This window comes from Taudactylus pleione, unplaced genomic scaffold (genome assembly GCF_031769625.1).
Source record: "Taudactylus pleione unplaced genomic scaffold, aTauple2 ptg000290l, whole genome shotgun sequence".
Taxonomy (NCBI): domain Eukaryota; kingdom Metazoa; phylum Chordata; class Amphibia; order Anura; family Myobatrachidae; genus Taudactylus; species Taudactylus pleione.
In genome coordinates this window covers 9,230,098-9,256,076 of record NW_028284692.1, presented here as the reverse complement: position 1 = coordinate 9,256,076, position 25,979 = coordinate 9,230,098, and the positions used below count along the sequence as shown (strand labels likewise).

General features: G+C 45.9%; 1 protein-coding gene across 1 annotated transcript in view; it reads left to right on the top strand.

Moving 5' to 3' along the window:
- The window catches only part of LOC148511885 (cilia- and flagella-associated protein 337-like), a 150,148-nt gene that overhangs the window by 84,249 nt on the left and 39,920 nt on the right, over positions 1-25,979 (top strand). Inside the window, 5 exon segments of the mRNA XM_088482663.1 lie at positions 1,088-1,254; positions 1,360-1,458; positions 5,345-5,475; positions 7,740-7,885; positions 13,942-14,159. Of these exon segments, the coding sequence (XP_088338789.1) occupies positions 1,088-1,254; positions 1,360-1,458; positions 5,345-5,475; positions 7,740-7,885; positions 13,942-14,159 (761 nt within the window).

Below are 25,979 nucleotides of genomic sequence, written 5' to 3'. Positions count from 1 at the left end.
ATGACACGGTATGTAAATGAGAGTAAGGCAGGGTCAGAATGGCCCACAGGGGAAATCCCCGATAGGCCTCACTCACTCCTCTAGGGGTGGAGCTGGATCATGGATGAACTTGGGTGCTTGATTTGTTTCTTTGGAAAGTACACCAAGATTAGCCCTCCTGCCAATCAAAGTGGGTGGTCCCCTCTTTTATAAAGGGGCCCTGTCCTTTGCATGTCCTCTGTAATGGTTAGTTACCCAAGTCCATCTGTTATGGACCTCTCTGGTGGCTGGCCACACCCCTTAAGCTTGGGCCCTTACTGCTGCATTCCCTGGTGGGCCCTTTATGCCACAGTCCGACACTGGAAGAAGGAGACAGATTCAGTAGACATCCTAGTAGTGTTAAAAGAAGGGTGACTCTTGACAACGTATGTTAATGATAAGGGGGAGAAAGACTCAGCAATACCTCCCAACTTTGCTCAGTTGACCAGGATAGCACCGATGAGGGTACTGACCTACAATCCTCTCTTTATAATTCTGTATGTTACTGTTATAAAAGTAGTTTGCAGATCTACCTAGGTACTAATGGAGACAGAAAGGAACTTTGCTTTAAAGCTTTAATGATTGTAGTTTTGTGAGTGCATGAAGTGAGGTAGATGTTTGAGCGCCAACTTTTCTAACTGATTTAATAAATATTAACTGAAATCTTTAAGTGGATAGGTTAGATACAACTTGTCTTTAATATTTGCTGATTATTGCAGAAAATAACAGAACAGTTCATTTCAATTTGATTTGCAAAGCAGTATTTTATATGGAAATGTGACTTTAACATTTATTACTGACACTGTCAATACAATATTCTCTTTTGTGAAAATGAAACTTCATTATGTTATATTGTGTATATATAGGATAATGGGACTCTTGCATTTACTACTTACACCTTCAAGCCACATCTCTATACTATCGTTGGGTGAAAATATGACTTAGAAATACAGCTGTTTTTCAGCATACATTCGGGACACAAAATGCGTTTATGTGGATGTGATGGATTAGTTTTACATTGCATTAATTATTTAGATAAATTGCTAACTCTGCCTCCTAAACTGCCCAGAACACTTATGTTTCTGCGGATGAGTCATGGAAAGGAGGCCACCTGCACAGAGAGGACATCCTTGCTGCAGATTACTGTCCTTCTCTGGGACTCTTAGTGACGGCAAGTTTTGATGGCGAGATAATTGTGTGGAACACAGAGACTCAAAGGATGTATCTTTATCTAAGGTAATAAAAATACATTGTCTCACTAATGAATATGCAGCAGTTTGGACTCACCTATGATTCATTGTATTATCAGTTGAGACTGACATTTTTATTTTGGTTCCGCAGAGACTCCAGCAAACTCAGCAGACTAAACAATGGCGGAAGAGCTGAAATCTTAAGGCCAGTGAGTCGTTATTGTCAGAGGAGCCAAAGCTGCAATCTCAGGTGAGGGTTGAACTTACAAACCTCCAAGATTTACTAAAACGTCTAAAAATTAAAAGTGGTGGTGTTTCCCATAATAACCAATCAGATTCTAGCTATCATTTCTCTATTGCATTCTAGAAAATTATACTCCATACTTGCCTACCCTACCGATTCGGCCGGACCCTCCCGAAAATCGGGTGCAGCTCCCGGCCCCCCAGAAAGGCTGGCAAGCCTCCTGACGACCCCCTCCCCCCGGGATTTAACAAGAGAAAACCCCGCAGAAGGTGGGGGCCGTGATGCGATTCATTTCCCCTTGTGCTGACCAAGCCCCCCTGCTATGCCAATCTGGCTCCTCCCTCCCGGGCTTGGAAACTCGGGCACCGGTACAACTGTGCCCCTTGAACATACCTGTCTACGAACCTGCTCCTCTGCGCTCCTCTGATAGCTGGAGGCCGGAGGACAATGCTTCCATTGCCTCCGTGAGTTCCGTCACTGCTTAGTATGTTAGATCATATGAACAGGGCCCTCATGCCTCTTGTTCTTCCCTAGCACACTCCATGTCACCAGTGCTCAACACCCTAATCTCCTTCTGCCCTTCAGTGACTATGTCTCTGTTTGTTCACTCAAACATCGCTACAGGATCACTGAGTACTGACTCAATTCCCAACCACAACTCATCACTGTATGCTCCAGCTAACTTAAGTGAGTTGCCTAACCATTGCCGCTGTTATCAGTCTCTTTGGTGTGATATTAATGTTTGGTAGTTTTTAGTGATCATTCTAGTTTCTTGATCAGGCAGGGAGTCAATCAAGAAGCAGGGCACATTAGCGCTTGCCAAAATTGGGCCTCTTGGGGAGGGGCATGGACTTGCTGCAGTCCCACCTTACCTTCCTGTGGAGCAGGCCCAGTACTCACAGAGATGCTGGTCTGCCACCAAGCTCTCCCTCCACTGTGAATCTATTCAGCCTCTGTTGACTGCTCCCCCCCAACTTTAACACCCCGTGGACACTGCGAACTGTCTGAGGGGGGGGCGGAAACAGGGAGAGACAGTGCGCCGTGGGCCTGTCGGCATCAGGCTGTGATCAGTTGGGCATCGGGGCACCTCCATAAGGGCCGTGAGCATTTTAGCCTATTGAAATCGTACAGGACACAGCACCCCGCTTAAAAAGCCTAGTGGGAACGCTAGTGATGCTATGTACACCACAGCCCTTGCTTCTGGCTAGCCTGGAATGGCACTCTGCAGCCAGTGTCACAACCGGGCATTAGGGACACCTCTGTAGAGGCCAAGAACCGGGGGGTTAAGGTGGTAGAGCAGTAACTGACAGGGGTTACAGTGAAAATGTCTTCTTATTGCGGCCAAACCCAGGTTTAGCTAGACCTGCCCAGAGGCGCAGAGTCTAACCCACTTGATGGTCTTCACCAATTACCCCTCCTTTGGGTTTCACCGCACCAAGTGGGCAGGTCTCAGCATTCTGGACAGGTACCTGGGAGTGGCAGAAGACAGGAATATAACACTAGAAAATAACACTGAGAATTATTGGAAAATGTAACTACACTGGGAGTTACTAAAAGCTGTTGTAACACTGGAGATTACTAGCAATAAGACAAAACTGAGATTTAGTAGAAATGGGATGGCACTGGGAAACACTGGAAATGCTGGAAATGAACCAGATGCAGGCTTGCTCTGGGAAACACAGGAGATCCTGAGACTGACTTGCTGTAATGAAACACAGAGATGTGGACACAGGAGTGTACTGAGAATTGCTAGAGATCCAGACACTGAGTTGCACTGAGAAACATAGAGTAATGTGGACACAGGCATGTACTAAGAATTGCTAGAGAGCCAGACGCTGACTTACTCTGAGAAACACAGGGAAAGAACTGGACATGTAACACAAGAAAATCAGCATGAAAAGGGTAACTCAGAATACTGGTAATCAGCTTAACAGCTGAAACATGTAACACAGGGAGAGAGCTGGACAGCACACCTGAATTCAGAGCAAATACATTAAACACAGGGATTCAGCAAGAAAAGGTGAACTGCACACTGGAGAGAGAATCACTGGAATTCACTAGAAGTTGAAAACAACAGGGAGCCTGGAGTGAAGTAAAAGTACTCAGTCACTGGAACACTGAAAACTTCAAGTAAATGAGGAAATTAAGTTGATCAGGCAAGACCGTAGGACTACCATTGGGAGTGAATAGTCAGGTGATATGGACCAACATGGCTGTGCCCATTACCGCTACCACGGAAACCAGGATGCATGCACGGAAGCCCTAGCAGACCCCGGGAAGAATACTCAGTCATCTCTCCACTGCCAGCGACTGAACACCTAAGCCCAAGGACGCCGGTGCAGAGGTGAATAGCGACCGATCCCAGGCCACATCCTGACAGTCAGGATCACTGCTACAGTGATGCAGGGGGTCATTTAGACTCTCCAGACAGGCACTCAGAAGTGTCCTCAGAATGCTCAGCTAAGTCAACACTGCACTTACTGATGCTGCTGCCCCCTCCACGTGACATAATAACGTTGGGTGCTAAGGGGGTGGGGCTGGCACAGCTGTATTTAAGCCCTGTTATGGCCCTGCCAGTGGGATCCACGATGCTATAATATAGAAAATCCATAGGCATTACTGTACAAACAGTTATAAACTGAAACAGGCACAGAGAGGATGATGTATCCTTTATAATGCTTTATAATATACAGTATGTCACCACATCACAGTGTCGGTATGTACTGAATAAAAGTCTTCCTTTGACCCAAGGTGCAGCACCCTTATACCTCCACTCCCGACTCCCATCACTATTTAGTTGCATGGTGCAAATTGCAAACACAATGTTGGCTGTGTTGGGTTTATTGATATATCTTTCATGATAGTAATGTGTGCATAATCTCTTGCAAATAATATCTTCACAAACTAGTGACAGCATCACTTCAGCAACTGTTATGGAAACTTGTGCCTTATAACTTCAATGTGCGTATACTGTATATATATTAGATTAGAAGTCACCTTGGAATTCTGTGTTCCATTGTTAAAGCACTTAGCTTAGAAGGGATTGCATGACACACATTTTCTTAGTGAATACTGAGTTGATGACATCAGAACTCCTTTTTAATTCTGAGGTTTATTAATTCCAGGAGTTTATAAATACATTAGCATAAAGGAATATTCATGTAGTTTATAAATCAGCTTTCAGAAGTTTCATTGAGGTTCTTGATTTTTCTGTAGAGCAATAAAATAAATGCATCCTTCATAAAACTGTATTTAGCAATGTGTCCCACTAATTAGCTGCTAATTAATTTATAGTGTCCTGTATAAAAGGTTCAATTATAATCTCTCTCTTACCACTGAGTAGTGTTTCTCTAATTAACTTGTAACTATGCATATATAAGATTATGAATGATCTGCCGCAATGTCACCTTGTGTCACGCATGTTATTCTATCTTAATGTAGTTTTATGTATAAATGTAGCCAGACATAAGACACAGTAATTGTTTTACTCATTTAGTTTTCAGCTTGTCAGTTACACCATATACACAGATTAAAACTTTACAATAAGGATTTCATTCAAATTAGAATAATTAGAGTAATGTAAAATAGGCATTTTGAGATTAAAAGTAAATTGAATAGAAAGGGCCTGAATTTGAGTAGGATGTATCTGCAGATAAGGATGCCCCTTGCGGATATCACCATACTGAGCAGTTGCCAAAGAAAGAAATTGGCAACTGCCCATGTGCAGGATCACACATAAGCTTACTGATGGAGATTGCTGCTGCAAACTGATTGAACTCTCCACACTTACCAAGACATTGATGTTTCTGGGCGGTGATTGGCCGATGACTTAGCAAACTCACAAAACTGTTCCAATTGTAAAATAATATAGTCTGCCTTTACTCTGTGACAGGTGTCACCCGCCAGTGGACAAAGTCTATTTTCTGCAGCATCGCGCAGCTCAGAAAGAGGCAGCTATTCTCATCAGCTCCGAGGCTGGGACCCTGCACTGGTGGAGCGTCTTTACACATCAGAGAATATTTGGTAAGTTTTCATAATTGTTGGAAAATCTTCTGGATATATTCATTATTACAAAAAGAGAGCAGACACCGCTAATGCACATTATTACCATTTAGAAATTCTCTCCTACTTTTTAGAGTTTGCTGTTGATAATTTAGTTTTGTTATTGTGTTCACATTATTAGAGTTTATGGTTTCCAGAAACATGAACTCAGAGCTTCTCATTCTGGAAACATGTGAAAGGATAGTGAGCTAAAAAAGATATTTAGAAGTGTTATAGTCTCCTTTTAGTTTTATACTACCTTGTAATGAAAGGACACAGAGCCGTAACTAGACTTTTTGGTGCCCTGTGCCAGAAAGAGCATTGGCGCCCCCCTAATTTTTCAAAGGGACATAATGCACCCAAAAAAGGGCCATGGCTTCATGGGGAACAGCCAGGGAAGAGATAGGAGAGACCAGGAGATGCTGGGGATGAAATAAGAGGAAGCTACAAGCAAGAATGATAATAAACAGAAATTTGACAGGCCCAAACAGCGCCCCCTGACCTGTGGTGCCCTGTGCGATGGCACCGGCCGCACTACCCTAGCTACGGCCCTGAAAGGACACATCAGATCCAAAGTCTTTTCTGAAAATTCACTGACTTTCTTGCCGAGAGTACTAGCAGTATACAGCCTATCTCAGCTGTGACTAGTCTCCAGGCTCTGGTGTATGCTTGTATCAATAGCTCCCAAGTCTTGATCAGCCATATACAAAAACATAGAGCCACGCTCACAAAAAGCAAGGGGAAGAGTTGAGATAAACTTAGAAATATCTTTATTGAGGTTCCAGAAATGGGTCTGCTCATCAGACAGTAGCCTAGAGGTTATAGTCAGACTTGCGGACCTGTTTTTAGCACCTCAATAAAGATGTTTCTGTTTTTGGACTAAGTGACCTGGAGGCTACTTCTCTTGGTGTGAATGTACAGTTCAGCGGAGTGCCACTGTATTTGTCTCTGTACCATAATCCAGTGGTTCCCAAACTGTGCGCGCTGTACCCTGGGGTGCCTCGGGACACTTGCAGGGATGCCTCAGGTTGGTGGTCCAGCACCAAATCAAATTCTTTATAGTCAATGTAATATAAATATGTGCACAAACAGAAGCACAAACCTGTCCACCACTATATAACCAAACCTAAGGATGACAGGGGAGCACAATTTACTTCACTTTACTACTTCATTAAATTTTTTTCTGAATTTATCAATAACAAACTTTTGGCTTAGGGGTGCCGTGAAAACAATGCTGATGCACTAGGGCACTGTGATTCAAAAAAGTTTGGGAACCACTGATAATCCATTTATCTCCTCAGGGGCGTTTTAAGAGAGGAGGGGGCCCGTGTGCACTCCTCGACTGACGCGGCTGGCCAGCCACCGGAGCATTAGTAGACTCTGGGCACTAGAGTGTGCCCGGAGTCTACTGCGCATGCGCAGAACGCTGCAAAATAGCCGCCGCAGCCACGGTGGCCATTTTTCCGGTGTTATGAGCAGCAGTGACACCCGACGGGGGACCTCGGACAGGTAAGATTAAAAAAAATATGGGTGCAGTGTGTGTGGTGCGGGGCCCCCCTGGACCCGGGGGCCCGTGTGCCCCGCACACCCTGCACACATTATAGATACGCCACTGTATCTCCTCCAAAATGTCCCCTTCCAATCTTCTGCTAATCCCCTCATTTTACAAATGTATGTGGATGTGATTTAGGCAGAAATTATTGTGTTATCCCCAAATTATATTGTTTCATAGCCAGCACACAAACAAATACATTTTTTGAGTATATATTTTCTCCTGCCACAGAAAAACCTGAGCAAGGAAAATTGTACAATTTAGAATTGCTTTAATACAACATGTCTCTGCTCGTAAAAAGGATCTGAAAAAAAGCTACAGGCAGATTTTATGCAAGATGCTTGTAAAGAGCTCAGATCATAGATTTTATGGAACATTGACTTTTATACACCGAGGTCTCAGGATCAATACTTCTGTAATGTCCTATCTTGTCCTGAGTGTGCTGAGAATTGCATTCCGGTAACCAAACAATCAAAGTTTAACACTGCTGGTATATATCCTTGCACAGGCTTGCCATGTATATATACAGATTTTCACCTTGGCATAAACAGGGAATTTTAACTAGCCTTTTATTATACTAGACATTATATCATATATTTGCACATCCAGTTACACTAATTGCATCCAGATGACACTGACTTCAATACAATCCATCTGTGATCCCCAATAATAATAATTCTACATTTAAATGCAGGGTATTTCTACGCCCCAAGTAAAACAGATGAGTCGGTGTTCGGGTTAACAAGTGATGAAAGTAATAGTGTCCTAGTATCAGGTGACACTGCCGGTTTTATCCAAGTTTGGGACATTTCACAGTACGGATTCCAGGCTACAGACAAGGTAAATCATTTACTGTGGGTGTCAAAAGCAGCAGCTCCTTCTGCATATAATGGGGACAAACACATGGACAAACCACCTTCAAAAGTACCAAGGTCAATGGGCCTGATTCAGCAGGGATCACAAGTGCGAATACGCACGCAGACGGCCGAATGTTGTGTACTGTGCATGCGTATGAATCGCAGTGTGCGAAGACTCCACTGCCATCGGGACTGCGATCAGTAACTACGCAGACCCTTCACAGAGCAATTGTACCATTTGGGGGTGTTGACAGGGGGGGGGGGTAGTAGGCGAAACACAAGCGTGCAAGTGCATTTGACCGCCGTTACAGGGGCGTGTTTGAATTAGCCACTGCGATGGCATACGCAGCCTGAGCTCTCACTGCGTACCGGAAGGTTAGCAATTTCTGAGTAAGGTCTGACCTTGTGCAAGTGTGCGTGAGGCTCCGATTATACTCCATGTTACCGATGTACTTGCAAAGTATTACGGATGTGTGTAAGGTAAGGTGGGCGTTGTGTTGTGATGGTAAAGAGATCACAGAGATTAGCATATCATCGCAGTGAGATTGCGTGCGTAATCACAGCTGCGATCACAATAGCAATCCACGCTGAATCAGGCCCAATGAGGACAATTATGAAAACCGGTACAAGGAACCATCTAAAGGCCTCATTTATCAAAAAGTTTTATCATTCACACGGAGAGATAAAACTAGTTGTGTATGATAAATGATGCTCAAGCCAGTTCCCAACTGTCATTTTCACACAGATGACATGTAGGAACTGATTGGCCAGAGCACTATTATCATACGCAACAATTTTTATCACTTGTTGTGAATGATAAATGAGGCTCTAATGAGCTTCTGTAATGTTCCTAGCACAGCTCAGAAATGGAATAAAGGTATCCCATGTCCAAGCCCAATTGTAACCTATCCCCGAAGGAGAATACCACACTTGCCCAATTCTTTATCACCAGGTCTGGTACAATTTACAGGCCTAATCCCAATTTTCCAGGAATTTGTCACCTAGTGCCATACCCCTGTTTTGCAAGTATATTTTGTTTATTGTACGCTTCTTACTGTCTCTACTTTTACCATATGTCACACTGTTCTGCACTCATACACCTGTTGTTTATAACTATGTTGAATAAAGAGGGATTTATGTGGTTGGCAGAAGTTGCATTACATCGACTAGTCCTTTTGCCTGGAAATGCCCTGACAGCCATGTTGGTTACAAGCTCAATTAGTAAAGACACATTTCTGCAGTACTCTGGAGTCCTGTCATGTTTCACACATGGATTCCTACACCAGACACACACTCTCATTTACCAGAGCACAGAACCTTCCCTAATGCCGCCTGACCGTTCTGGACATGATTTACAGTTAAGGCCCCCATACATCAGAGATTGATTGCAGCAATCGTGCAATTTGCAATCGATTGTGTATAAAAATCTTTCCCTTTTTCAATCGATTGTGGCAATTCTGCAATCGATTGAAAAAGGGAAAGATTTTTATACACAATCGATTGCAAATTGCACGATTGCTGCAATCAATCTCTGATGTATGGGGGCCTTTAGACGAAAGTCCAATTGCAGGCTTGAAAAAATCTGCTTTGTCTTTCAATGCATATGTGGTAAATGAATATGCATCTGCATTTAGAGTTAAAATGTAATGCAACGTGGAGAGGTATCTTAGGCGCATGAAAGAGCAAGTGAAGTGTTGGAATATGTATTTACAGCTGGCGGTTGTATGGAAGAGTGTAGGTACACAGTAGTGGATACCCTGAGTCAATAGCCCAATTGGGTGGTTTATTCTGCATCAATGTGAATTGTGCAGCCGTACTCACAGTTATGCATATACATCACTCTCAATCTCTTAACTGGGTTGTCATGCCGAGAGGAGTGGGTCCACCAGTACCCGGAAGAACAGCATTGCTCGGTGTATCCTCAGGAGGTGGCTGTTTAGGCTGTGGTATCCATGTCCGGAACATCCAGGGATGCTACTGGCAGCACCGCAACACCGATTCTGGCTGCAGAGGCACCCTCCTAGCCAGATGCAGAGACCATGGGGCATTGACGGTGCTGCCCACAGGGCTCTGCACTTTGTGCCGTGCCACCTCTCGCATGCCCCTAGTTATGGCCCTGCAGACTGTTTACATGGAGCGTAGCCGTTGACTCTATGTGGGTAGTGGTGCAGGATGCAAGCGTCTCTAGCTTGTGCATCAGCAGAAATACACAGGGTCTCTCTGAGCTAAGTGGAAGAAAGACGTCTGGGATACACACCAGGGGATGCCCAGTTCGACAAACAGCCCAGTACTTAACAGTGGGGTGGTTTATTCTGCAGCAATGTGAATTGTACAGCCAAACTCAGTTATATACAGACTCTACATGGAGAGGAACATACAGGTCGCCAGCTGGTGACTGTACGTGGGTAGTGATACAGGATGCAAGCGGTACCAGCATCTCTAGCATCATGGATCAGCAAGCAGTAATACACAGGGTTTCCCTGAGCTAAGTGGAAGACATCTGTCTACCCCTGTGGTGCTCCGGCACAGAGACAAGATGGCACAACGCATGTGCAGAAGCAAAGTCGGCGGCCATCTTGGTTAGGGATTGAAGACTCCCTGTAAGAACTAATATGGAGTATGCTCTCCAGCTTCAACACCCTCCCTCGTTACAAGCTTCTCCATGTTACACAAACATATACTTTCAGCTTCTTGCAATAAAATTGGGTTAGACAAGCAAGAAAACATCAACATTTCAAATGGTCCTAGTCCACTTTTCTTGGCTAGATACATCAACAAGACTCCTCTCACTGACTGCATGGACTATATATTAATAGTTTCTTTCCTCACGGTCTGAAAACTGATGTCACGTTCACAATTATCAATGTCTTTCACACTTGCGACACTCGATTTTTGCAAAGACTCTTTGCCCAGTCTTGACATCCACTTATGCCAGTCAACTCTTGACTTTGGTTTCTTGATGTCTTGAAAATATTTGCTAACTCCTCATCGTATCTTTTAGGTGGTTTTCCAATATTTGATCTTGCAGAAATTATTTTCTATGGTTGGATATCCAGGCTGGTAGCCTCTGGTTCAAATATGTATCCAGCTCCTGGCATATCCAGTGAGAAATATTTGCTGTGCGTTTCAAATTTCAGCTATTCTGTAATTTGTGCTGTTTCTTTAAATATGACATCTCTTGAATTGACAAGCTTTCTAGTGCTTGGGTTCCAGAGTCTGTAACCTTTACTTTCATGGCAATAGTCAAGCATGATACACTTCATGGACTTTGAATCCAGTTTGCATATTCTCTCTTTTGCTATGTGAATGTAGGAAGTACTCCCAAAAGTTCTGAGATGCTTTACATTTGTTTTTTTTACTGACCATGGTTCAATTGGTGTTTTGTCTTTAAGGCAACTGTGGGAAAGTGATTTATTTTTTTAGGTAGATTGCTGTTGACACTGCTTCCACCCAAATTGCTTGTTTAGGTCTGAGTCCTTTAGAATACATGTAGTTCTCTCCATTAATGTGTGATTTGCTCGCTCACTTACACCGTTTTGTTCAGGAGTGTAAGAAATGTCCAAGTCTATTTTTTAGCAAGAACTCCACATCTTTGTTTAGATATTCGCCATCATTCTCCCTTTCATGCACCTGTAAAAGACCATTAGTTTAATCAGAACAGCCATTTTATATTACTGTTCTGAGAGGCATTGATTGGCATTTGGAGGGTTAGCTGGTTTCTGTAGTGCAATTTGGAGGATCTTGGTGTACCTCCAGGTGAATTGGCTCTCAACTTAGATATTTTAATGTAAGTGCTATCATCATGTGGCACAACAGTATGCAATTTTATTACCCAAAGTGGGTGTTATTATCATGCAGTGGTAGGAACACCGGTACAGAGATGCCTACATAAAACACATCTTGGATTTCTGTGGCTCTTGTTTTAGCCCCAATTCTTAAGAGGGCTGTATTTGTTCCAACTGTTGTAGCTGTAAGCACTTAATTCCCAATTGATTTGATTGTTATAGGATCAAATGTGAATAATGTGTTGAACCACTCTTCATTGTAACTGAAATGCCTGGTCGCACCTGCAACAATATACCAACTATCTTTTCTGCAACTGTGACACTCGATGCTGATTAATCTTTGTCATTACACTTCTTGTTCGGCATACATTCAACTGCTTTGTGACCTATTCTGTGACAAATATAACACTTGAACTTGAATTTTCTGCGCTTCTCAATTTTAGTATGTAAGGCAGTATCCTCAGCATCCATATCAACTGGTATGCGTTCCTGGAACAGACTGTGTGTGTGGTTAACAAAATAGGAGCAGAGATTAGATGCATACAAGATTTATCTACAAAGTTAAACATGCCTAATAATAACTAATAATAAATAACTTAATACTACACGCACAGGATTAGTAAATATTTGGCTTCGTATTGTAGCTGGAAAAAAAATATTCCAATGTCTAAAGGCGCCTACAGACCAGATGATTTTTTGCACGATTTGGCCTTATCCGACGCATTGGAACGACAAATCGTGTAGTGTCCACGAACGTTAACAATGCTGATGCGCCGTCCCCGTGGGTCATTTTTCATATAGCTTCAGATCTTACCTACATGCAGTAAAATGTGGAAATCTCGTTAATGAGATTAAGGTCGTTGGTCAGGTCGTTGGTCAGATTGCACTGTTTAAACCCAATATTGTATGTCCGAGAGTGACGGGGAGTTGCAGGGGAGATCAAGGGATATTGTTGATGACATTGCATGGTTTGCAAGTCGTCTAGTGTGTAGACTAAGGCCTAAGAGATAGGAGACTTTAGAAAATTGATTGGACACTGCGCTCTGAAAGATTGGGGGGGAGGTTGGTTGGAGATGAGGTGTGTGTGGAGGAGAGGGGTTGGTGGAGGGTGGGGAGAGGTGGTCTGTGAGCAGCCTTCCTTAGAGTTGTCCGGTCTCTAAATAAGCATATGAAGGTGAGAATAAGCAGCGCTGCACAGGTGGGATGGTGCAAAGTAGGGGCAGGGGAAGGGGGGATTGGGGAAGGGCAGCAGCCATGGGATGGTGTAGTTCTGTCTGGTGCTGATAAAGTGGTGTGCAGGTATTATGTAGTGATAACGTGAATGAAGACTGGAACAGATCGTACAGGGTGAATAAATGTTTATTAGCAGTACACAAAGTGAGACATAGTGCTCGAGGATACTGTGGGCCCAAAACTAAACTCAGAACCAGGTGATGATCCTGGTGAGTTCAAGTACGTTCAAACCCTGCATATGCTGATGGTGATAAAGTCAATCATGTGATTAGCTGGTGGGCTTGGAGCTAACACAATTCGGTTTAGTCCAGTACTAGAGGAGGTGTCCCGCTTAGACTAGGTCACTTACCGGTGAGTGTGGTGGTTGAGGGAGTTAGTTGCTGGTGCCTTCTGTCCTCGTCGCTGCGGTGTGCTGGTGTGAGACCGGGGGCACTGTAATGTGTGCTCGCTCGGTCCTGGCTCCTGTGTCGGGATCACATGTAGCTGTGTACCACAGGCTGTGGTAATCTGGATGCTGGCCAGGATGGACTGGCTGTGTCTTGTTGTGCTGCGCACCATGATGCTGATGGTGGTGCCGGCGGGGGTATTGTTTGGCACTGGCTATGTCTTGTTGCACTGCCCACTGTAACGCTGATGGTGGTGCTGGTGTGGGTGTGCTCAATGTCCTTAACGACATTGATCATACACACATTGAACGATATCATGTACGGTATCGTTCAGTGCCGGCTCCTCCCTCTTCCCCGAACCTGCACAACCTGATGATGTTGTCAGGTTGGACAGCAGGTTTGGGCGATGTACAACGTTGTCAACAACCAGAGGGAGCGCTCATCGCTGGTCGTTGACGGCATATCCACTAGCCGATATAATGAACGATTGAACGATAACAATATCGTTATCGTTCAATTGTTCATTTTATCGGCTAGTGGATATGCAGCTTAAGAAGTTATAGAACAATTACTTTCCCCTACCAATACACCTCTAACCCAGTCTAATATCTTTGATTGACTGTTTCCCGTTCCAGGAAGAGGAGAAAAGACCACCACTACTCTTCTCCTGGTCGGCTCACGACAGCACAGTGGTGGGCGTGGAACATTTCATGTTTGGAACGGATCAATTTATCATCAGCGGCTCGTCAGATCATACAGCCAAGCTCTGGACCTGTGACGGAAGACTTGTGGGCATTTTTGGCCAGTCCAGAAATTGGAACCTGAGAAACCAGTCAACATTCCTGTATAACACGTAAGACTGAGATAAACATTTACTCCAATGCTTAGATCAGTTTCCAAAGGCCTCACCAATGGGGCAAATAGTAAAAAAAACTCCTTGCTGGAAATCAGGCAAATATGTAAAGTTGATAGAACCACTGATTAATCCACCTGTATTCCTGTAAGAAGGTCCACAAATCATGTCCTGCAGGAGAAATGTACTTTTTACCAGCTCTGAGCTAGCAGACCTTTGTCCTTGTTCCATACTAATAAGATGCATTGTACAGCTTCTAGTTGTAGATATAGAGATGCACTTCTCTCGGTGCACTTTGCCAATATAAAAAAAAAAACGCAGAAAAGCTTTAAATGCATGAAATTTCCACATGCCAAAAAGACAGTCCTGATGTCCCTTTACTTTCATAATCAATTTAAGCCATAAATGAGAAACTGAGATGTATTTTAGGAGACATAAACATTTTCTTTAATGATTTGGTTGGCACGAATGTGGTAGGAGGTTGTACTCTGATGTGGAATATGCACTTTTGCACAGTGCACCTCTACAGATCATTCCACCTCTCCGCACACATGGGTGCAGCTGTAGTTTGTTGATGCATCTGCTGAGAAAAGAGAGTAGGAGCGTACGGGAAGCAGTCGGGAAGCCGATGGACGAAATCCCGACCTCCGGCTTCCCGGCTGTCCAATCCCGAAAAGTGTCTAATGACAGGCGTCGAAATCCTGACGCCTGTCATTAGACCTACGCCGGGAGCCCGACACCCGGCTTACCGATCGAAGGTAAGCTTGGCGCGGACAGTCGCAGAGGGGGAGGGTTAGGTTAGGGGCTTCCGGGGGGGACTCAGGGTTAGGCACCCCCCCAGGGAGGTTAGGGTTAGGCTAGGGGAAGGGGGGGGTTAGGCACCCCCGGGGGGGAGGTTAGGGTTAGGCACCCCCCCTGGGAGACTTAGGGTTAGGCTGCAGGGAAGGGGGGGTTAGGTTTAGGCACTTAGAGGGAGGGTTAGGGTTAGGCACTTGGGCGGTAGGTTAGGGTTAGGCACCCCTAAGGGAGGGTTAGGGTTAGGGGGGGAGGTTAGGTTAGTAAATAGAAAATATACTTACCTGTCAGGATCCTCACTGCCGGGCTTCCGCTGTCGGGATTTGATCCGCCGGCCATGTAGTAAATCATACCGATTCAGAGCGTACCATGAAGTGTGCTAAGTGGACCATTTAGGTCAGTGTCTCCCAACCTCTGTCCTCAAGGCACACTAAGGGGTCTATTTACTAAGCAGTGTTAGGAGACAGAGTGAAAAGTGATAAGAAAGTGATAAGGTGCCAGCCAATCAGCTCCTAACTGTTATCTCACAGGCTGTGTTTAATAAATTACAGATGGGAGCTGATTGGCTGGCACCTTATCACTTATCTCTCTGTCTCCTAACACTGCTTAGTAAATAGACCCCTAAGAGTCCAGGTCTTAGTGATATCCAAGCTTGAGCACAGATGGTTAAATCAAAATAACTGCAGTACCAAGTAAGACACCTGTGCTCAAGGGAATGTAGTTATGAGACCGGCGGCCGCAATGCCGTCGGTCTCAATAACTATAGTGAGATCCCGACAAGGGACTTAAGAGAGGTGTCGAAATAGCGATGCCCATCTTAATCCCAACGCTGGAACGCCGAAGGACACGAGGAAAGTCAGGGCACCCTTAGCGTTAGCCGCGGGGGGGTGGGTTAAGTTTAGGGAGCGTAGCGGGGTTAGGTTTTGGGGGGAAGGTTAGGGTTATACACCCCTAGGGGGGAGGATTAGGGTTATGCACAAATGGGGGGGGTTAGGGTTAGGCACTAAGGGCTCTATTTATTAACATTATTTTTACTAAAATAAAGTGAAAAAGGGTGTTTTCACACCCTTTTCACATTATTTTAGTATCACCTATAGTTATTACAGGGCAATTGGAGTAGAATTCGTAAAAAACTCACTTAATTTCAGTAAGCAGAACGCATTTCCCATAATTGTAATGATCTGGTCAAAATTACTACAAATAAACTGTGAAAAAATACCGGGGGAAGCCCTGTGATAATAACGCGTTATCCAGGGTCTCCCCCCAGTTACCGGACTCCTACTTTGCTCTAACGGGGAGAGCAGAGCCCGGAGCCGGCCCCAGTGATCAGTTGTGTGGTCTAAACAGACCATAAGCTGATACACTGCAAAAAAATAAATAAAAAGAAGTAGTAAGAAAAAAAAAAACTTACCTGAGTCCAGGGACCGGTGATCGGGGCTCCCGTGATGTCCTCCCTCCGGTCAGCTGGTCTCCCAGCCTGCATTGGTGCCAGTCATCACCTGACTGAAGGCCTGATTCAGAGACGGACGCTCTGACAGAGCGCTCGCTCTGAATCAGGGCCGTCCCTCTTGTTTTTCAGAGCGGCCACCTGGCCGCTCACATAGCTGTGGGTGACCACCCACAGCTATAGCGAGCGGCCAGGAAGATGGTATCGCGACCATCGGGCTTGCGGTGAGACCCTTGTGGTAGGGTCTCGTTGCCACAAGCCCTAGAGTGCTTTTGGCTCTACCAGAGCCGAAAGCACTCCCACTGACATCACTTGTGATGTCAGTGTGGCCGGCCCCAGACAGTAGGCGTTCCCATGGGAACGCCTCCGGCTGGGCAGCCACGCCCCCGGCCCGCCTACCAAAGGGGGCGTGCTGTCACTCAACATCGACAGCACGCCCCCTTTGGTACGAGACCCGGAGCGACGGTTTGCCCGTCGCTATCCGGGTCTCGCGCATACGCACGACGGAGCCGGCTCTGTCATGCGCATGCGCACTGGGCCACCATCGACCCGCTTGCGAGCGCATTGCGCTCACGAGCGGGTCTGAATCAGGCCCTGAGTCCCAGTGCAGTAAGAGATGTCAGCTGATCGGAGCCACGGAGGACATCACCGGAGCACCGATGACTGCAGGTAAGTGTACTTAAGGGAGGGGGGTCGCGGGGGGTCCGCGATCGCGGGGGCGGGGCTTAGTGCCGGGGGTGGGGCTTAGCGAAGGTCGGCGCATGCGTCGGCACTTATCACAGTATTTTCACAAAAAATACAGTGACAAGTGTGTGGAGGGGATTCGCAGGGACAGAGCTTTATCGCAAGCTCTGTCCCTGCAAGAGATTTGTAGTAAATCCCTGTGATATTGCCTGATTTCGCAATGCGAATTCAGTCGGTAATATAGCACTACAATCTGCATTACAAATGCGGATTGTAGTAAATAGAGCCCTAAGGGAGGAAGGTTAGGTTTAGGCACGATGGGGGGGGTTAGGTTTAGGCACTAATGGGGCGGGTTAGGGTTAAGGTGCGACATGGGAAGGGTTAGGGTTAGGCTACAAGAAGGGAGGGTTAGGGTCATGGGGGGGAAGGGTAAGACCCCTGTCGGGATACCAACCATGAGGATGCCGCTGTCAGTATTCTGACAGGAGGCATTCCAACAGCTGGCATTACATACCCATTCCGTGCTCAAGAATAATACTTAAAACCAAATAGAAAGCAATCCTAGAGGGTTATGTAATAGGGTCTGAGTTTTCAGAAGCAGCACGATTCCGGCTGCAGATATAAAGTGGCAATCATTTACCAGAATGAACTAGTATTTAGGCATTAATTGAAAAATTTGCAAAAAGAAATAATACTAATAGCAGCAGCCACCAGGTGAGTTGTGTAAACTCACTAAAAAAATACAATCTACGAAAGGCCTCTCAACTAAACAAAACCAAAAAAGTGATGGCGCTTATCAAACCTTATAATGGTAGAAATGGACTCAAAACACCATAGATATAATGATATGATGAAAATAATTTTATATAATCAGACAATTTTTAAAACATTTACGCATGTAGAAATAAAAAAGAAGCAATATGAAGCAGTATAGTAATTACTGACCTCATTTAATTTAAATTATTGCCTCTTTATATCTGCAGCTTAGATTGCGGGAATCACGCTGCCTCTGAAAATTCAGACCCTACTACATAACCCCAGAATGTTCGCCTCTGCTCCATATACTCATTTTGTAGATTTAACCCCTCTTTGTTTGAACTACATTTTCTGCTCCCTGGCTTCTCAAACACATGAATAGGAGCTGATTGATCAGTGGAAGAAAAGCGTGGTGGTGAAAACAGGAGGATTTGCCCGTTATAGGGCTTTTTCTTACTTCACCCCATACATGAAAGAGTTACAGCAAGCATTAACCCCCGCTAGTGTTATGATGTGCAGGCCATGGCTTCCCCATGCCTATGCACAGTGGCAGTTGAAGGCAAGGGTTAGCAGGGCTGTCGCCCGGGTGTGCCATAGCCTGAAGGGTACAGCCCTGTGCGCTGCCTGAACAGATGCTGGCTCCTAAAAATCCAGAAATCCACCCGCTGGAGTCATTGGTATAATCTCGGGATGGGAGCAGGGGAAGGAAGGGGCGCGACAGTGCAGCACAGGACGGCGATGGGCGCAGAGAAGATATATATTTTATTTATTTCCAAAGTAGTGGAACTGAAAGCCAAATCATAAATATGCTTATCTGCAGAGACTGGTTAGTGCTCAGCTGCCCACGTGATTTTCTTTAAGGTAATTTAGGATTTTTTTATCACCACTGTAAATCAGACATGGGGTATGGGTATTGGAAGCTTGGTAAATAAGCTTCTAAATCTTGGTAATTTAGTATTTTTAAATACTCATGCAATCATTGCAATGATTTCTCAAGAGTGAGTCAAACTGACTGCAAAATGCTGAGATCAGCTAATAGTCATATAATCGCATGACAGCAGAACTCTGAATTCCGGGCCTGATTCAGAGATGTATGCATTGCTAACACGGTGGTTAGTGCACATTTCCGATGTTTGGAGGACTGCGCATGCACAGCAGGTGTACTGCTCATGGGCAGCCCGCTAGCAATGTGCCCAAGTCGCAGCCTGATTGAGAGGGTGCAGCTGTTTGGGAGGTGGAGCGGGGGCATTCCCTGGCAGCGTTCCCGGAAGTAGGGGTGTGTAGCCTCCGTTTTCCGGGAAGGATGAAGCCAGGGTCTGTGTGGGTGCATGCAGACTTCCTGGCCTCGCAAGCTGCCAGGACCCAGCCAGGCTGTGGGAAGCTTTAGCTCCCACAGCCTGGCCAATGGAGCATCGACAACAATCGCGATCATCAGTCGCGATTGTTTCGATGGTTACCGATGGTGACCCCAGGCTGCAACCTGGATCGCAGTGCTGGGATCACGCAAATGCAGCAGGGAGGTGTGTGACATTACCTTCTGCATTTGCATTTTAGTTAAATGGACGGAATTGCACAAGCACTTGTGTGCGGCTGTGCAATTCCGTCCATCTCTGAATCAGGCCCTCTGTCCAGAAATCAGTGTACTGTGTAACATCCAATAAGAACAGGAAGGAAGGAGGTTCCTGTAACATGGTTTGCAGTACAGCCACACCCTGATATTGTTCTGGAGAAATATTTTGGATGGCTAATTAAACCTAGCCCTAGAAGTAATAACAATAAACACAGCTAATTAGGAACAGATGGAAATGCTGCAGGGTTCATTTATCAGCAAAATTTAGAGAGATTGTATATAAATGCATGTATTCTGGAACACGCTATGTTAGTAATGAGAGTTTACCTATTAACCCTGTGAAACCTGCTGCAGTGCAGTGTTTCTGTATAAACCAGAGTTTCCCAAACTCCCGACATTACAGTCCATATTTTAAGGATACCAATGCTTGAGTCCACATGATTAAATCAAATTGACTGAGGTACTAATTTAGTCACCTGTGTTCAAGCATAGATATCCTTAAAACCTGGACTGTAATGGCAGAGTTTGGGAACCTCTGGCATGGGATGCAGTTTATAGACCGGCGGACTAAATGCCGCCGGTCTATATCCTGACAGGAGAAACCCGACAGGGGACTTAAGACATAGTTGCCTACCTTTCAGTTGCTCTTCCCGGGAGAAGCCCGGGTAAGAGAAGCAGCAGGGGGGGTGACGGGGGCGGGGCCGGACAAATCGCGTCATTAAGCCCCGCCCCATCGCGGTAAAATTGACACGATTGGTTAAAATTTGTATAGGGGGCGGGGCCAAACAACGTGATTCATGTTGAATCACGTCTTAAGCCCCGCCCCCTACACGGAGACCCGCGATCGCCGCCAGAATTCTCCTCATTCTGCCCACTTCACTAGGAAGTGGGCAGAATGCGGGAGAAATGCCTACCCTTCCGGGGGTGCGGGGGGTTACCCGAAAAATCGGGAGCCTCCCGCGAAAACCGGGAGGGTAGGCATGTATGACTTAAGATAGGCGTGAAAAAACAGATGCCTAACTTAATGCCGACGCCGGAACGTCGACGGATGCCAGCCCGAACGAGGTAAGTAAGGGGCGGCCTTAGCGTTAATCACGGGGGAGTGGGTTAGGTTTAGGGAATGTAGCAGAGTTAGGGTTAGGTTTTGTGGGGGTAGGTTAGGGTTAGGTACCCCTAGGGGGAGGGTTAGGGTTAGGGTGCGGGAAGGGGGGGTTGGCTTTAGACACCCCGGTGGGGACTTAGGGTTAGGCACCACCCCGGGAGTTTTAGGGTTATGCACCCCTAAGGGAGGGTTAGGGTTGGGGGGGGGGAGAGAGGGGAGGGTTAGGGTACTTCCAAGCCGGCTTCGGGATCTCCTCCTGTCTGGCTTCTCCTGTCGGGATTTGAAGCGGCGGCTAAATGGTATTTCATACCGATCCCCTCTGGCATATGCTGTAGTGTGTGCTCTGTATGCACATAGTATACTTACATAATATTTTATAGAAATGGTATTCAATTGTGGAGACTTTTAGCCGGTGCGGAAACTCAATGCAATGAACCCGGTGAAAAAGTTTCATCTAAGAATAGCAGTCGAAAAAAAGTGCAGAATTGGGGTTTTGGGGTGCAGACATCCAGAAGCCACTCAGCCCCCCAAAGGTAAACTGTGTGAAAAAAAGTTTAAAAATACTTAAGAACACCCCAAAAAAGACTTCATTTTGGGGGAAAAAAGGCCAAAGTTGGGGGACAAACTTAAAAATTAGCAAAATAGACTCCAGGGGGATCCCCAAGCATGCGCCAGGTGTTTTTGGGATTGCAGTGCTTGCAGCAGGTGTTTTTCTTTAATGTTTTTTAAAATTTCACATTAGTAACTTTTAAATGTGATAGCACGCATTTTCATGTACCCCAAATTTGCTGGGACTAGTTATTTTGTTGAAAAAATATTACTTAATGCCATTCTTCACCACTTATGCAAAGACGCTAATAGCTAGCAATTGAGAGAACTAAAGTACCCAGAATAGCTTTATTAGGAGTACTAGGACTCGCTTATAGTGATCCCCTATGTTAGTGCAGCTTTTCGGGGGGTACAGAGTGTTTTCCCCATTTTTTAAAGTACTTTTCGCCAGGTCCGAATTCTCCGGGTGCCGTTTTCGCTGATTTCTAATTGAACACGGCGAAAAAGCGGGGATGAACGCAATACTTTTCCATATGGAAAACCAGCGATGATGGTGAAAAGTCTGGCATGCGAAAAGTTTTCGACTTTTTGCACCTAATTGCCTTAAGTATCTATTCCGTAAAGCTGTCATTTTTGCGACGACAGCTTTTTGGGAAATTTATACTTTTCCTTATCTACTCCTACCTTACTGTAACAGTAATCAGTGCTGCACATGCGCTGTTACATCCGTAAAAGCAGCGCATACACAGCACTGCCTGCGGCTGCGGTAATTGTGTGTGTGTCCTCCGCTTACCTCCCTGTCCCCCACTTACCTGGCCGCTGCAGCCACCTCCGGCTCTGGCTGCTGCTCTGAAACTATATTCTCCCGGCAGAGCACAGTAAAGTTTAGAAAGAAAAAAAAAAAGTTTTTTTTTTTTATCTAAACTTTACTGTGTCCTGCTGGGAGAACACAGTGTCAGAGCAGCCACCGGAGCCAGAAGAGGGACCAGGGAGCGCTGGAGGGAGCCGAGGAGGACCTGCTCACCCCAGAGTGGCGTATAGTAACACCATCAAATTCCGAAAATACATAATTTTCGGAATTTGATGAATATAATAATTTCCAATAATTAACACAGGCGGACTTAATCAGGAGATGTCAGTGATATCTCCTATGTTGTGTCATCATGAATACTAAAATAACAGTAATTAAGGAAAATGTTCTTAAAAACTTTATTTTAGTGTTGTTGAATAGGTCCCTTAGCCTGGTGTATGGTAGAGCCTTCAGAGTGGTTGCTGGTGTATGTCAGACTGGTGGCTGGAGTATGGCAGAGCCCAGAGGTGCCGAGAGGGGGGGCGGGTACTACTTACCCAGACTTGGTTGGAGGGTCGCGTCTGTTTAGCTGCATGGCCACACATCAGGCAGCGAGAGATAAGAGACTGCTGCTGCTGCAGTCTCCTCTCACTCCCACATGTGCCGCGGCTGCACTGCTATATAGACACGGCCAGGGAAAGTGGGCAGGGAGTAGGTGTCCTCCTGGAGCCACCCCCTCTGCGCTGCGGTGCAGCTTCACAGTAGTTTATTCAGGTTTTTGTTCTAGGAGGAGGTCTGACCACATCTCCCAAGAATTGGCTATGCTTCCTCTCACCACCACCAGTACCTGGGCCCATCAGTGCTCTTGGCGGCACTGGCATGTTTAGTGGCGGAACTGCGTGTGATGGGCCCCATGCAAAATAATTGTATTCTCTTTTATAAGGCCATGGTTATTGATTGATAGATATTTGAAGTTTAAATATCTATCCTTAAAAGTGGCATTAAATTGAAAGTATAAAATGGATTTTTCTAATAAGCATCTAATATTAATATAATTAGAAGTTATAAGTATTAGGGGTGAGAGGGTTCGGATTTCTGAAATCCGAACCCCCCCGAGCCACCCGATCCGAGGCAGATCCGAGTCAGGCTCGACTTTTCCCACCTGACTCGGATCTGAAATCGAGGCAAAACGTCATCATCCCGCCTTCCGAGTCTCGCGGGTTTTGGATCCTATATAAGGTACCCGCGTCGGCGCCATTTTCTCACTCGGCTGTGGACAGTGAAGAGGGAGGGTGGGAGTTAGGGCTGGCTGGGCTGTGTAGTGTAGTGCAGTGTAGTGTTGTGTAGTGCAGAGTAGTGTTGTGCTGCTGTTGTTCACTACTTCAAAGTCCATAGGGGCTGGCTGTGTTGTGCTGTGCTGCTGTTGTTAATAGGGGCTGTGTCCACTACTTCAAAGTCCATAGGGGCTGGCTGGACTGTGTTGTGCAGTCAGTTCTCCATAGGGGCTGTGTCCACTTCAAAGTCCTGTGCAGTGTCCCAGTCCTAAAGGGGTGCTGTAGTGTTGTCCAGGGGGTGCTCTGTCCATCAGGGGTGCTCCCCCCAAGTGCTAAAAAAATAATATTTTTTGTGTGTTTGTGAATTGTGTGCGCAGTAGCCGCACGTGCATCAACAAAGTAGTGCCAAGCGTGCGCCTGTGTCCTAAGTAAATGGCCGGCTGGCTTGACCGTTAAAGGGTGCTGTAACCCCCAAAGTACACTCCAAACCAAAAAAAAAATTATTTTCTGTGTTTGTGAATTGTGTGCGCAGTAGCCGCACGTGCATCAACAAAGGAGCAGCGCCAAGCGTGCGCCTGTGTCCCATAAGTAAAGAGCCGGCTGGCTCATTTCTTAAAGGCTGGTGTAACCCACAAAGTGCACTACACTCCAGCAAAAATAAAAAAATATTTTCTGTGTTTAGCCGCGCGTATATATCAAATCGATATAACATAAATGGAGGACCAAACTTTCTCCGATAAAAATAAAATAGAGAAAGATCAAGAACCACTTCCTCCTAGTGCTGAAGCTGCTGCCACTAGTCATGACATAGACGATAACATGCCATCAACGTCGTCTGCCAAGGCCGATGCCCAATGTCATAATAGAGGGCACATGCAATCCCAAATGACAAAGTTCAGGAAAATGACCTTGAAAAAAACATTTAAATCAGCTGAAGAGAAACGTAAACTTGCCAATATGCCATTTACGACACGGAGTGGCAAGGAACGGCTATGGTCGATCCCTAGTATGTTCATGACTAGTGGTTCAGCTTCACATGACGATGGAAGCCCTCCTCCCACTAAAAAAATCAAAAGAGTTAAGCTGGCAAAAGCACAGCGAAGAACTGTGCTTTCTAAGAAGATATCACAAATCCCCAAGGAGAGTCCAAGTGTGGTGGTGGTTGCGATGCCTGACCTTCCCAGCACTGGACGGGAAGAGGTGGCTCTTTCCACCATTTGCACGCCCCCTGCAAGTGCTGAAAGGAGCACCCACAGTCCACTTGCTGATATGCAAATTGAAGATGTCACTGTTGAAGTACAACAGGATGAGGATACTGGTGTAGCTGGCGCTGAGGAGGAAGTTGGCAAGGAGGATTCTGATGGTGATGTGGTTTGTTTAAATCATGCTCCGGGGGAGACAGTTGTTGTCCGTGGGATGAAAAAGCCCATCACGGTCATGCCTGGGCAGAAGACCAAACATTCCACCTCTTTGGTCTGGCAATATTTCTATCCAAATCCGGACAACAACTGTCTTGCCATATGTACCTTATGTAAAGGTGGAATAAGTAGGGGTAGGGACGTTAACCACCTAGGAACATCCTCCCTTATACGGCACCTGCAGCGCATTCATAATAAGTTACTGTCAAGTTCAGAAACTTTGGCTAAGACCGTAATCAGTCCAGGGACACCTAAATCCCGTTGTCCTGTTGTATCCAAGCACCTGCAAACCACACCGTCAACTCCCTCCTCGTCAATTTCCTCCTTAGTCAGGATCGGAAGTAGTCCTGCAGGCCTTGTCACTGGCATGACTGACTCTCCTATCGGGGATTCCTCCGGAGGATCCTGCATTGCTACGCCTCCTGATGCCGCTGCTGCTGTTGCTGCTGCTAGGAGTCGTTCATCATCCCAGAGAGGAAGTAGGAACACCACTACTTTTACTAAACAATTGACCCTCCAACAGTCCTTAGCGAGGAGGATGAAGTACGACAGCAGTCATCCTGAAGCAAAACGTGTAACTGAGGCCTTGACTGCTATGTTGGTGTTAGACGTGCGTCCGGTATCCGCCATTAGTGCAGTGGGATTTAGACAATTGATGGAGGTAGTGTGTCCCCGGTTCCAAATCCCGTCTAGATTCCACTTCACTAGGCAGGCGATACCGAGACTGTACAGAAACGTCAGAAAAAGTGTCCTCAGTGTCCTGAGAAATGGCGTTGTACCCAATGTCCACTTAACCACGGACATGTGGACAAGTGGAACAGGGCAGACTAAGGACTATATGACTGTGACAGCCCACTGGGTAGATGTATCACCTTACGCAGAAACAGCAGCAGCGTCACCAGTCGCAGCATCTCAGAAACGCCAGCTCGTTCCAAGGCAGGGTACGCTGTGTATCACCAGTTTCAGTAAGAGGCACACCGCCGACAACCTCTTAGAGAAACTGAGGGAAATCATCGCCCAGTGGCTTACCCCACTTAGACTCTCCTGGGGATTTGTGATATCTGACAACGCCACCAATACTGTGCGGGCATTACATCTGGGTAAATTCCAGCACGTCCCATGTTTTGCTCACACAATAAACTTGGTGGTGCAGAATTTTCTGAAAAGCGACAGAGGCGTGCAGGAGACGCTTTGGGTGGCCCGAAAAATTTCTGGCCACTTTCGCCATTCAGCGACTGCGTGCCGAAGACTGGAGCGCCAGCAAACACCCTTGAACCTGCCCCGCCATCACCTGAAGCAAGAGGTTGTGACGTGGTGGAACTCAACCCTCTATATGCTTCAGAGGATGGAGGAGCAGCAAAAGGCCATTCAAGCCTATACATCCACCTATGACATAGGCAAAGGAGGGGGTATGCACCTGACTCAAGCGCAGGGG